The sequence below is a fragment of the Mustela nigripes genome, chromosome 11 (genome assembly GCF_022355385.1).
Source record: "Mustela nigripes isolate SB6536 chromosome 11, MUSNIG.SB6536, whole genome shotgun sequence".
NCBI lineage: Eukaryota > Metazoa > Chordata > Mammalia > Carnivora > Mustelidae > Mustela > Mustela nigripes.
The window spans coordinates 24,707,145-24,721,171 of NC_081567.1; the positions used below are offsets into that span (position 1 = coordinate 24,707,145).

The window sequence follows — 14,027 nt, forward strand, 5'->3', positions numbered from 1 at the left end:
TGATGGTTATGGAAGACAGGGCTTGAACATCTGTACCACCTCTCTGACAGCTGTCAAAGGGACAACTGTCCCTCCATACCCTTCCTTCTTGCCATATAACTAGTTGGGTCACTGCATCCTGATTTTCAGACTGACCAATTTCTTTGAAAGCACACAAAAACCTCCCTCCTTTACCTAAACTTATAGTCTATGTTTTAAAACAGGAACAATCGGGGTGCCTTGGTGGCTCAGTCAGTTAAGCCTTTGCCTTTGGCTTAGGTCATGATCTCAGGGTCCTGGGATCAAGCCCCACATCGGGCTCTTTGCTTGGCAGGGAGCCTGTTTCCCCCTCTCTGTCTGCCTCTCTGCCTACTTGTGCTCTCTCTGTCAAATAAATAAATAAAATATTTTAAAACAAATAAATAAAACAAGAATGATCAGACAGCAGCAGGAAGTCAAAATTGCAGAGAAACTGTATCCTGGGTAACTTTGAGTCTCTTAAATTTTACCTAAATCTAAATCAAGCTTAGAATCAAGAAACACAGACGCTCTTATACCTGAATAGCAAACTGAAAAAACAGACGATCAAACATGCTCCGATTGTGAAGAGATAGGCCAGCTGCATGTTGTAGGATGCCCCACCATTCCCGTGCTGGATCGTAGAATTGGTATAAAAGCCATAGTACATCACTGTGTTTCTAAAATAACCCTGGAAGGGATAATAAACCCTTGGTCAGATGGGTCAACTGAAAAAACAATGACTACGGTCAGTCAGCACAGTGCATCTCTCCCATTTGCAAGAAACTTGCATCAGTCAGTTTAGACATTTTGTTTGCAGGGAAAGAGCACCCAAGGCTTCTGAGAATGCAGACATTTCATCACAAGGCTCTTTGGGCTGGAAAGGACTCTCAAACCCTCCTTACAATGGAGGGACCGAGCTGTCACCACTTGAAACAGTGATCAAGCAAAGCCTGATGAAAACCAGGAAAGCCAGCCATTAGCGGCCTCTGTCATCTGTTAAGTATTATGGCCAAACATGTTCAATAGGAAGGGAATTAAGCCATTAGGTCTAAATTTCAATTTACAGGAAATAAGGGACCAGAGGAACAAAGCAAGGAGTCCATAGGAAACAAGTCTGCATGACAACTGGCCGGTTTCTGCAACAAGTCAATGTAACCAAGTCAATGTGACCTTGATCCCTCTCCCTCTGCTCCTCCCCCCATTTCTCTCTTCTCAAGAAAAAAGGGGGCTGTGTCTGGAGAGATCATTCTAGATTAATTGAGAATTCAGAGAAAACGGCAAGTGAATGCAAAGTACAGACCTTAACTAGATCCTGGTCTGAAAGACCAGGCTAGGAAAGATGTTTTGGGCGCAGCTGGGAAAAATCTGAATATAGTATGGATTTTAGATAATAACAACTATTAATTTTGCTAGGGGTAAGCACTGCAGAAAGTATCTTTATTTTTCAGAGATGCATGTGGAAGAAATTTGAAGTAAAATGTCTTGATGTCTGTAATTTACTATAAAATGCTTCTAAAACCTAGTAAGATAAAACAATATGAAAAAATATTAAAACAATTTTAAAACCTAGGTAGTGAGTACATGAATGTTTACTTACTACTCTTTATTTTCCTTTATGTTTGAAATTTTTCATAATAAAATGTTTCATACATACAAATGTAAAAAATATACATTAGGGGCACCTGGGTGACTCAGTCGGTTAAGTGTCTGAGCTCAGCAGAGGCCTTGAGTCTCAGGGTTGTGAGTTTGCCCTCTGTGTTGGACTCCATGTCCATATATACACATGTGCACATCATAATGAGGAGGAAAATGAAAATGAAATGTATACAATAATTCTACTTTAATGAATTTATCCTAAGGAAAAAATTTTAACAGAAAAAGAAATTAAAAAGATAAATGGAAGAAATTTAAAAAGTAAACTTACAACATTCTACTTCAAGAGTCAGAAAATTTTTTCTGTAAAGAGCTAGAGAGTGGGGTGCCTGGGTGGCTCAGAGGGTTAAGCCTCTGCCTTTAGCTCAGGTCATGATCTCAGGGCCTTGGGATCGAGCCCCACATCAGGCTCTCTGCTCAGCAGGGAAGCTGCTTCCCTCTCTCTCTGTGCCTGCCTCTCTGCCTCCTTGTGATCCCTCTCTCTGTCGAATAAATAAATAAAATCTTAAAAAAAAAAAAAGAGCTAGAGAGTAAACCTCTTTGGCGTGGCAGCTACAGTAATAACTCCACTTGGCCACCATAGTAGGAAGGCATTGCTGACACATTGTGATCTCTGTCTGTCAAATAAATAAATAAAATCTTAAAAAAAAAATAAAACAAACAAATAAATAACTAAATCCCCACTTTCCCTATCATTTCACTCCCAGGCAAAGTGAGAGGTCTGGAAGAGTGACCAGCAAGGTATGTCCAGCAGATTCCCAGTTGGTGAACCCCGGTTGGGCAAAATGAAGGACTTACCGCCCCCGTGAAAAACTCCAGTCCGGTGAACTGGAGGGTGTTCTTCTCGGCCACGGTAAACTGAGGGATTATGATAAAGCTGAAGGTCACAATGAATGAGAAAATGTTGAACTTCAAGAGCCACCTCAGAAAGTTAAAATAGGAAAGGACGCTGGTTCCAAACTTGCCTCCGATGACCTTGAGCGTTTTCTGCCATAGGCTGATGGAATCGAGCAGCTCTGACAGGCTGTTCTTAGATCTCCGGTAAGCCTGGGGTAGGGACACCAAGCAGGAGGCTTGACATTCCCTCAACAAACACCTGAGCAGGCCCCACAAGAGCTAAGATGGCCACTGTGTCCAGAGAATTATAACAAGCCAGGCATGCACTACGCAGGCTTACAAAAATGATCTCATTGAATCTGCGGGACCACTCTTCAAGGTGAGTGTTATTATGACCTCCCAGGTTTGCTGACGAAGGTGACACAGTAGCTCAGCTGTCCAAATAACTCAGCAACCTCTTAGACCTCTGCATCCCCACCTGGTTTCTCTGTACCTAGACCAACCCAATTTCTATGGCTTTCAATGAAAGAGCCCTGAATTTTGGTTTCTCTTCCCCTTGGATCCTTTCCATGCCCACTCTTCCACTTCCCTGTTTTTAACCTCTTGTGATGCCCATTTTATTGACTTGTAATAGAGGCTTCTTACCCGTGAAATGGAGTTTAGACACTGGGCACAGCAGTTGACCTCAAGCATACGACGGGACTGCTTACTTTTCTCCTTATCAACGATTTTCCTGTGGGGAACAGCAGAAGAAAGGGAGAGACACCCTTGCTATGATGATTTTGTTCCCAAAATATTTACTGAGTGCTTATGATGTGGTAGGCACAACCCAGGTAGTGAGACAAAAGAGAATGATATCCCTGGTTCATGGAACAGACACCTCTTCTAGTTGGAAGAGAAAGACAATAAACAATAAATAAAAGGTGTACTCTGGAAAAGAAAAAAGAAAACAGAGCAGGTAAGGAAATTGGAAATCCTGGAATAGGGACTGTGCTATAATTTGAAATAGCACAATATTCAAGCAAAGTCTTTTAGGCGGGGCGGGGTTAATGGCATGGATAAGGAATTGCTGTGTGCATAGGGAACAGCCCACCTGGGACCCCAAGGAGGCTGGGATGGCTAGAATGGAAGGAGCATGGGGAAGAAAGAAGGGTTTGAGTGATAACCATTGCAGGGGGAGGGGCCCGATGAGTCAGTGGTCCTCAGCCTGGGGGGATTTTGATCCCCAGTGGACATTTGGCAAAGTCTGGAGACATTTATGGTTGTCAAACTCTGGTGGAGAGAGGTTTGCTACCAACACCTGAGGGGTAGAAGCCAGGGATATGTTCAACTCCCTACAATGAGTTGGACAGAACCCCACAAGAGAGAATGATCCAGTCCCCAATGCTGGTCATACTGGGGCTGAAAAATCCTGCTATAAAGTCTCTGGGCTCCTGATAAGGCCCTTACCCTCTGACAGAGGCAGCCACGCAGAGTTTGAAATGGAAGAGTGTTTTCAGAAAGATCAGCCACAGTTGACGTCTTTACCCTTCCATGAATCCATTGCATGTACTTTGCTCTAGTGCTTTTCTAGTTTTCTTTGTCCACCCAAACACCCACCCCCACATCAACTGTCTTCCAGGCCTTGGCTCACATGCGCTCCCGCTTCACCCAAGCAGCCTGCATTACTCTAGCTAGTCCCGTCACCGCAGTCTCCTCTACCTTGATTTGGCCTGACTTCCTTTTTCTCATGTGTAAGTTACTTGTTGTCAAATCCAACTCCCCTGTCAGACTTTGTAAGTTATTTTAGCAGCCCCAGAACAATTGCATCATTGAATTATTTATTAGCAATTGTTGCATCCACTCCATTAGTTATTGCCAAGAGTACAAATTGCAAAAGTAAAAGGACGAGGAAGAGTAAATGTGAAGTCTGATGGCTAAAACAGCTCTCATTCTTTCACTTTTTTTTTTTTATTCCTGCCCTTAGAAAGCCTCTCTGGACTTTGTTTTTTCCTTTTATTCTTTCCAGTAAACTTTTAATTTTAGAGTATTTGAAATTTACAAAAATGTTGCAAAAACAGTATAGAAAATTCCTATACACTATTCACTATTTTCTCCTATTAACATCTTACATTTCTTTTTTTTTTTTTTTTTAAGAGAGGGAGGATGAGTAGCAGAGGAAGAGGGAGAGAGAACCTTAAGCAGGCTCCATGCTCAGTGCAGAGCCCAATGTGGGGCTCAATCTCACAACCCTGAGACCACGACCTGAGCTGAAATCAAGAGTTGGATGCCCAGGCCACTGAGCCACCCAACATCTGACATTTCCAAGGTAGTTGTCGAAACTAAAAAGCCAACATTAGCACATATACAAGTACGTAAATTCTGTACTATTCTGATTTCATTCATTCTTCCACCAATGCCATGTTCTATTCCAGGATCTCATCCCACATTCCATTTAGTTATTACGTCTCTTTAGATTCCTCTAGTCTGTGACAATTTCTCTGACTTCCCTTATTTTTGATGGCCTTGACAATTTTGAGGAGTGCTGGTCCGGTATTTTGTAGAATGTCCCTCCACTGGGGTTTACCTGATCTTTTTCTCTGGTGATACTGGAGTTATAGTCTTCAGGAGTACCACAGAGGGGATATGCTCTTCTAACCACGGATCTCTGGGGATGCTAACCTGATCACCTGGTCAAGGAAGTGTTGGCCAGACCACATCCCTAGAAAGTTACTCTCCCTCATTTCTCATGCCCACCCCCTTTGAAAGCACATCCTTAAGCATAGCCCACAGTCCAGGTGAGAGGAAAGAGGAACATCTATATAATTTGGAATTCTTCTGTAGGAAGATTGTAGCTTCTTTTGCATTCATATATTTCTTATTTTCTTTTTCTTTAAGATTTATTTATTTATTCGAAAGAGAAAGAAAGAGCCCGAGTGGGAGGAGCAGAAGGAGAGGGAGAAAATCTCAAGCAGACTTCTAGCTGATGCCTGATGCTCAATCTCAATCACAACCTGGGCCAAAACCAGGAGCTGGACACCCAACTGAATGCATTACCCATGAGCCCTTGTTTTCTTTTTAATCTTTCTGAGATGGGACAAAAGTAGAAGACTAAAATTCACTTGAAATCTGGGAAAGAAGAAAAGCTTTGGATCCATACTTAAGGTTCCTTTTCTCTTCCATGGTTCTTGGCTGATTCCTGATGGCTTTAATTCTGTCTCTAGATGTCATTGGTATCAGCGATGCAATTAACTTTTGTCCTGTGGAGGAAAATAAATGGAATTTAATTTTGTTTCCTTTCACAGAATATCAACATGGCTCTGGGGCACCTGGGTGGCTCAGTCATTAAGCGTCTGCCTTGGGCTCAGGTCATGATCCCAGGGTCCTGGGATCGAGCCCCACACTGGACTCCCTGCTTGGTGGGAAGCCTGCTTGTTCCTCTCCCTCCGCTGCTCCCCTGTTGTGTTTCCTTTCTCACTGTGTCTCTCTGTCAAATAAATAAATAAATAAATAAATAAAATCTCTAAAAAAAAATATGGCACTGACCTTCAAGCTTTTTTTAAAATAGATTTTATTTATGTGAAAGAAAGAGACCAAGCACACGAGTTGGGGGAAGGGCAGAGGGAGAAGCAGATTCCCCACTGAGCCAGGAGCAGGACATGGGGCTTGATCAGGGGACTCCAGAATCATAACTGAGCTGAAGGCAGATGCTTAAATGAGCCAGCCAAGTGCCCCGAGCATGTTTTTATAAGAGCACAAGGAGGGAATAATTATATGGACTCAGTGATCCCCAAGCCACAAGTGAAAACAAGACAACGTGGTTTGCTTGGCTTTTTTTTTTAAGCTGGGCATGGAGCCCAATGCAGGGCTTCAACTCACAACCCCAAGATCAAGACCTGAGCTGAGATCAAGAGTCAGATGCTTAACTGACTAAGCCACTCAGGCGCCCCAAGGTAGTGATTTTTTTAACCTCAAAGCCAAAGCAAATGATGTTTGTACCCAATTCCAACTTGATATTTTTTCTTTTTTCTGACAAGAAGCATTCAGTGAAGGCACCAGCCCCTGCCTGTCTGGTCAAGCTCGCTCTCCTCCCCTACTTGAATATCTAAATCACTTTCTCTTGACCCCACACTCCAGGCCCAGGCACCTTCTTTATATTTCTTGACTGTTGTCCTATGCTCTTCCAACCCCAGGAATGACTTCCCCATCTTCTCCCAATAACTCATCTACACATCTTCACTCAGCATGGCACATACTATGGGTCACCTACCCCAGTAATGTCTCCTTTTTAATAGAATCCTGATTTTGTTTAGGAATCTACCCCCTCCTTCTCAAGGCCCTGAGCTTCTGCAGGGTGGGACCCATCTTCAGACACAGGGGGTGAGCCCCATGAGTCCAAGCTGAACCTTGCAGGTGACTGATTTAAGCATGAGCAGGTGACAAGATGTTGGCCAATGTTCTGAGATGGGTGATCTGCTGAGGAGTTTCTTGGAAAAGGTTTCTTCTTTCTCAAAAAAGAAAAACTGAAAAAGCCACACAAAAACTCCAAGAAAAAGACAGATCCTTCTTGCTCTGGATGTTGTTGTGGCCACATGTGAAGCCTGAAATGGCGGCCACCATCTTGTAATGACGAGGAAGCCAGGTGGAGGGCTGACGGGGGCAACAACAGAGGGAGAACAGAGGGAGCAGGGTGGCTCCCTGGTTGAGTTATTGAGCTAACCTCTCCATTTGACCCAGTTGAGATGAAAAGGAAATCTCCAAAAGAGGGCCACCAACTCACTCTGCTGAAGACAAGAAATTTGTGTCTCTCCTGAGAGGGAAGAGCAGCTAAACGGAGAGGAAGAAAGGACAAGGTGGAGGAGGAAGAACAGGGAGATGTGGGGAGTCAGTAGCATGAGAGGAGACACCCCCATTTTCAATAAATGGCCTAACCCCACAAAATGCTTTGGTATGAATGGATTTTTTTTTTCCTTCTAGAAATCACTGAGAGAGGCTTGACTTTATGTCTGGAGTTTGATGGGCTGGAACAGAAATAGCAGCCAAGAAACCAGTGTTTGGCTCCAGGAATAGGAAGGCAGGGAGGTAGTGTCAGTTAAGACCTGGTTTCATGGCAGACTTGGCAATAAAGGCCATCCTATGTTGCCATCCAGAGTGAGGGTTGGACCTGGACCAAAGCAAGACAGTGGTTGAAGCGTCAGACTTGGGAACCAGGCAGACCTGCATTTGAGCCCTGGTTCTGCCAGGTCATTTAACTTACTCATCAAGCCAATGGAAGTCACAAATGTGCCTGCCTCTCAAAGTGTGGGGAATAAGTCAAACTGAATTCAAAGGATAACAAAGAGGAAGTGTTTGCCTGAGTCCTGGGCACAGAGAGTAAACTTGATCCAGGTAAATTCCTTTCTAGGAGTTAGATGCTCCCAAAGTAACCCCTTCCTGAGTCTGTCGCATCCTTACATCATCTACCAACTTCAACCTACTTGATGTCTTAAAACTAAATAATCCTGTAGACAACTTGGAAGCCTTCCTTGTTATCTTCCTAACTCCTCCCAGGGTCTCGCTACCTTGGATGTTTTCATGTGAAGTACGAGGCGTGTCTATGCCCACACTTCCTGGGCTATGAAGTGTCTGAGAAAATGACTCATTCAAAAATGTTGAAAACCGCAACAACTGCTTGCTCTTTTTGTCATGCGGGCTGCTGAAACTCTGAGAGTCTGTCACATCAGTGTCAGAAATGGATGAGACCATGCCAAAGCTTGAGACCATGCCGAAGTTTGAGTTCACCAGCGTCTTTTCTGGAACAACCCCAGATGGAACATTTTCAACCTCGACGATGATTTCGTTCACTTGGTCATCAGACAGCATCTCTTGTCTCCTCCCAGCCTTGTTCTCCACCGGAGTACCCTTCCAAACACCTCATAGAGCAGTCACACTGGCATTGTTGGGAGCCGCCAGGAAAACTGATGACAATCACAGAGGGAGGCCCCATTCACATTTTTTAAAAGACCAGGATGAGATTGCCAAAACCAGCCCTATACAAAGCACAACAGAACTCTCCACATCAGACACCAGAGGGGTCTCCTCATGAAGAGAAGTGTTTTTCTGCAGGGACCTCTGTCTTGGTAGCTAGGTAAGAAACTGGAAACAGAATCCTTCATTAAAGACAATAGGGTTCTAGAAACAGAAGGCAGAGATTCTTCTAAATGACTTATAATCAAAGGGCAAAATTTTCCTTTTAATTTGGTGTCTCTGGCCTAAAACTTATATTTATAATTTTATATGCGTATATAAACCCAGATAGGTTTATAGTAATATAATTATTATCTCCTGACTGCCTTGGGTAGCCTACCCTTGTCTCTGCCCCCATATCCACTCTTCATTTTTCCTATACTACCAGAAGACTCCTTTCCTGTGTAGGCACTGGCCTCAGCTAAAATTCTCCTAGCTTCCTTTGTGGCTAAAAATGAACCTGTAGCCCCACCATTCTGGTCAATGAGACACAGAGCTTCCAGGAATGCTTCCAGAATGACAGTCTGCCTGGTTCCACTTTTCGCCGTTCACCATTTCTCTTTCTTCCTCACCAGAGGCTGCCATTTTGAAAACAAGAGGACACACATTCAGCTGCGAAGGATGGTGGAGAAATAAGCTAAGAAGGAGCTCAGTCCTGATAGCATCTTGGGCAAAGCTTCCACACAAACACCATCATACTCCTTGTTACATGAGAAAAACAAATCCCTTGATTGCAAAGCCATCCTATTTCAGTGCCAGGCACCTGAACACAATTCCTACCCAAAAGACCTGATTTAGAAATCACTTCAGCCATGTCATTTATTTAATAGTTGGGGAAACTGAGGTACACAAAAATCATCTGACCTCGATTCTCATCACACTCTCACTAAGTGGCAGGATTGGATGAGGGCACTCCTCCTTCTCACCACCATTACTACAGGCCAAGTACTTTAGAGTATATAACTTAATTTTCATAATCACCCTATGCAGTATGTACAACAATAAACCCCATTTTGCAGCGAAGAAAACTGAAGCCCAATAAGGTTATTTGCCTAAAGTCATAAAACCAGCAAGTAGCAGAGCTGAGAGTCAAACCCAGGTCTGTCTGGACCCAAAGCAGGGTCTCTTAATCATTTCACAAGATGTAACGGCCCCTTCCTGTAACAAGATGTTGATGTATCATTTATTCATTCATAAATAAATGAATATTTATGAGTACCTGCCATGTGCCAGGTGCTTCATAGGTATATAGCACAATCCATGCAAATCCATCCATTTTATCAGGAGGCTGTCCACCAGCTAATTGTATATGGTTTGAGAATCCAAACCAATGCAAAGCAAAATGGTGAAGAAAACCAGATTCATCTCTGGCTCCTATATTTCTTTAATTTTCTCTGCCTTCTGGGACTCTCCTTTTACCAACCTCAGGCTGGCTAGATAGAGCAGTCCAATGAAGTAAAAAGCCATTTCCTATCCTCAATAGTTAAAACCATTTTCTGCTCTAGTGGGAACCAAAGAGAGAATGTGATCATTTATACCTCCATGGTTTTCCCTCCCATGTAGGAATACCCAGCCCTTGTAGAAGATAGACCTCTCCTTGAGAAGGCTCTTAAAGAATGATGCTAAGGGCACCTGGGTGGTTGAGTCAGTTAAGCCTCCAACTCTTGATTTCAGCCCAGCTCATGATCTCAGGGTCAGGGGATAAAGGTCCATGTCTGGCTCTGTGCTCAGTGCTGAGTCTGCTGGAGATTCTCTCTCTCTCACACTACCCCTCCTCCTCCACCTCCTCCTCTCTCTCTCTCTCAAATAAATAAATAAAACTTAAAAAAAAAAAAGAATGAGGCAAAAGGCTGTCATATCGGCTACAATTGCAGAAGGTGAGACATGGTTTTAGGTCATGAGGCCCCTCGTTCGCACTATTGTATAGAGGATCCCATCAGTTGGTTTAGTTCTTATTGTTCATAGATTTGCCTCCAAGTTTCAGCATTCCCTGGCCGTTCTCCTCTTTTGCTTCCTTTTTATCTCTCCGTCTCTACCTCTGATCAGACCTTCATCACCACACACAGTGATCCTTACAGAGCCTCCTAACTGATCTCATAGCATTCTTTCTCTGGTCCTACCATTCCTAGATCCCAGCATCATAATAATTCTATGATTATTCAGAAAAATTCTGATTAATGCAGACTCTTTCACAAATTAATTCAATAACTATCTCTGAACACCTACTATGTCCCAAGCTCTGTACGAGGTCCTGCAAGGTAACTCTACCTTCAACTCTGTGCTTCCCCCTGTCCTTCCCACCACACAAGCCAGTACATTTCACCTTGGGCCCACGTGAGCTGGGTTTCTGTCACATGAAACCAGAAGAGTCTGATGAAGACACCTTGATAGCCAGGAGAGAAAAAACTCTGCATATCTAAAAGACACCCCTGGTCTGGTAAATTAAGAAAGTACTGCTTCAGGTACCACACTGGAGGTCAAAAGGAAATAGTGATGTCTGTATTGTCTTGAACACATTCCTCTCTAGAGCTGATTTTTTTTTTTTAAATACCATCTATTTAAGCCTTACCTTCGGGTGACTTGTGCCAGTCGCTTCCAGACAATGGTGGGTTTCCATAAACTGGGTGGGGGCTACTTTCACTCACATAAGCAGGGTTCACTAGAAACGAAGAGGCAGGAGACATCACCAATTAATCCCACCGAACTAGACATTACTGCATACATAATGGTCAGTAAGACCTCAGCCTTGACCTCAAGGTCCTAAGAGACTGATGAGTGGATGCCTGGGTGGAAAACAGGACATAAATATGGAAACAATGCAATTAAGTACAAACAGCTTCAATCAATGGTTTTCATTTTAGTATAAGCCATGGTTAAAAATAATTGTTACAAGGGAATACTACTCAGCCATAAAAAGAATGAAATCTTGCCATGTGCAATGACATGAATGGAGCTAGAGGATATAAAGCTAAGTGAAATAAGTCAGTTAGAGAAAGATAAATACCATGTGATCTCACTCATATATGGAATTTAAAAAACAAAATGAATGAACAAAGGAAAATAAGAGAGACAGAGAGACAAACTAAGAAACAGATCCTTAACAATAGAGAACACACTGATGGTTACCAGAGGGGAGATGGATGGGGGAATGGGTGAAACAGGTGATGGGAATTAAGAGGATATTTATCACAATGAGCACTGAGTAATGTATGGAATTGCTGAATCATTGTACGGTACATCTGAAAGTAATATAACACTAATTCTAGAATATTAACGATACTAGAATTAAAATTTAAAACTTGATAAAAATTTAAAAATTTTACACTAAGATCCAGAATATACCTACACATATATAACTGAAAAACAAGTTTCACTAATAATACTTTGCTTGACTACATAAAAGGATCTCTGATATATTCTTATTCTATTCCATTCCTTTTTTTTTTTTAAGTACACTCCATGCCCAGCAGCACAATGCAGGACTTGAACTCAAAACCCTGAAACCAAGATCTGAGCTAAAATCAAGAATCGGTCGCTTAACCGACTGAGCCACCCAGGCGCCCCCATTCCATTCTTTTCGATCTCATTTTTCAGAATTAATTTCACAACTTGTTAACAAGCTACAACTCGAATTTGGAAAATACTTATCTAGGGGGTTGAGCAGAGAACATTTAGGGCACTGAAACTATTCTGTATACCATAAGGGTGATACATGTTATTATACATTTGTTCGAACTCACAGAATTTATAGCACCAAGAGTGAGCTCTGATGTAAACTACAGACTCAAGATGAAATGATGTGTCCATGTAGGTCCATCAGTTGTACAACATGTATCATTCTGGTAGCAGATGTTGATAATGGGAGAGTCTCTGCTGTGTGGGGAAGGGAGTTGTATAGGAAATCTCTGCACCTTCCTCTCCCTCAATTTTACTGTGAACCTAAAACTGTTAAAAAAAATTTAAAACAAAAAAAAATGAAGCAAAGAAAAAACTTGTCTAGATGATCAGAGAAGTTCCTTCTATTTCTAACATGTTATGGTAATGCATGAATAAATTTGAAAGACGGCATGATTTTCTTAGGGACAGAGTCTATTCTTAGCATCTAAACAACACTGTCATATTTCAGTATACTTTTATTCCACCCACAGTAAACATTAAAAGCTAAACTCGGCAACTGAGAAAATGGAACACAGTTTGATGTGAACCACGCACAAAATTACATTGCAAGAAGTTCTGAACTTCTTGCTGGGGATCAGTTCCCAACTTTGTTACTGGCTGATACCCTCTGGCATGTTACCTAACCTCTCTGAGCTACGATATTGTAGTCTCTAAAACAGGAAAAATGACGGGAACTTCACGTAGCATTGTTGAGGGAAATCTCATCAGCTAACACAGGCAAAGTGCTTAAAGTAATCCTGGAACACAGTAAGCTATTGATATATATTAAGTACTGTGGTAGATCAATTATTATTCAGCATATGTCATACCACCATCCCCTGACATCTCACCTGAAGTTGGGCTTTGGTCATGTGACTTTTATCAATGGAACATGGCATTAAGTGACAATATGCCAGGTCCATGTTTTTACTTGCCACTTTGAGTACTTCGGGCTTATGCCATGGAACAACAATGCCCCCAAGTGGCTCCCTTGTGGTTCAAGAAGGACACTAGGCTCTAGACATAGGACCCATGACCTGGGATCAAGAACAGCCACACCCAGCCTAGTTCCGTAAAACTCCCAAGCAAACCTGCACATGTGTGAGTGAGAAATAAATCCTTCTTTATTGTACAACACTGGGTTTTTGCATCTGTTTGTTATGCAGCATTACTGTAGCAATAGCTAACTGATACATCCTTACCAATGTCGTTGCTATTAATTCATTTAGCACTACTTAAACACCTGCTGTGGCTAGCTACTGTGACATTAGGAAAATTACCTAGAGGTTTAAAGAATATATGGATAAAGATGGGCATTGTCTATAATGATAGCATAGTCCTGGACAAGTGGTTGCCAAGGGCTACAACCCCAGTCCTACAAAGGAGTCCAGAAAAAGAAGTTATACTTAACTACATTTTTTTTTTTTTTTTAGCATAAGTAGTCAGGGGCACCTGGGTGGCTCAGTTGGTTAAGTGTCTGCCTTTGGCTCAGGTCATGATCCCAGAGTCGTGGGATCGAGCCCCACATCGGGCTCTCTGCTCTGCAGGGAGACTGCTTCCCTTCCCCTCTCTCTGCCTGCCTCTCTGCCTACTTGGGATCTCTGTCTGTCAAATAAATAAATAAAATCTTCTAAAAGGGGCGCCTGGGTGGCTCAGTGGGTTGAGCCACTGCCTTCGGCTCAGGTCATGATGTCAGGGTCCTGGGATCGAGTCCCGCATCGGGCTCTCTGCTCAGCAGGGAGCCTGCTTCCTCCCTCTCTCTCTGCCTGCCTCTCTACCTACTTGTGATCTCTCTCTGTCAAATAAATAAATAAAATCTTTACAAAAAAAAAATCTTCTAAAAAATAAATAAAGTGTAAGTGGTCAGGAATCTTTTGCCCTGATCCTACCCAGCA

The 14,027-nt window shown here is 42.6% G+C and overlaps 1 protein-coding gene across 3 annotated transcripts in view; it reads right to left on the reverse strand.

The window, feature by feature from the left end:
• Nucleotides 1–14,027, reverse strand: part of TMC5 (transmembrane channel like 5) — an 80,903-nt gene that overhangs the window by 26,153 nt on the left and 40,723 nt on the right. For all 3 annotated transcript variants that reach the window (XM_059415231.1, XM_059415230.1, XM_059415229.1), the window contains exons 4-8: nucleotides 11,045–11,134; nucleotides 5,630–5,729; nucleotides 3,136–3,223; nucleotides 2,452–2,700; nucleotides 537–688 (exon numbers count right to left, since the gene is read on the reverse strand). In XM_059415231.1, coding sequence (XP_059271214.1) covers nucleotides 537–688; nucleotides 2,452–2,700; nucleotides 3,136–3,223; nucleotides 5,630–5,729; nucleotides 11,045–11,134 — 679 coding nt within the window. The remainder of the gene's footprint in view (nucleotides 1–536; nucleotides 689–2,451; nucleotides 2,701–3,135; nucleotides 3,224–5,629; nucleotides 5,730–11,044; nucleotides 11,135–14,027) is intronic.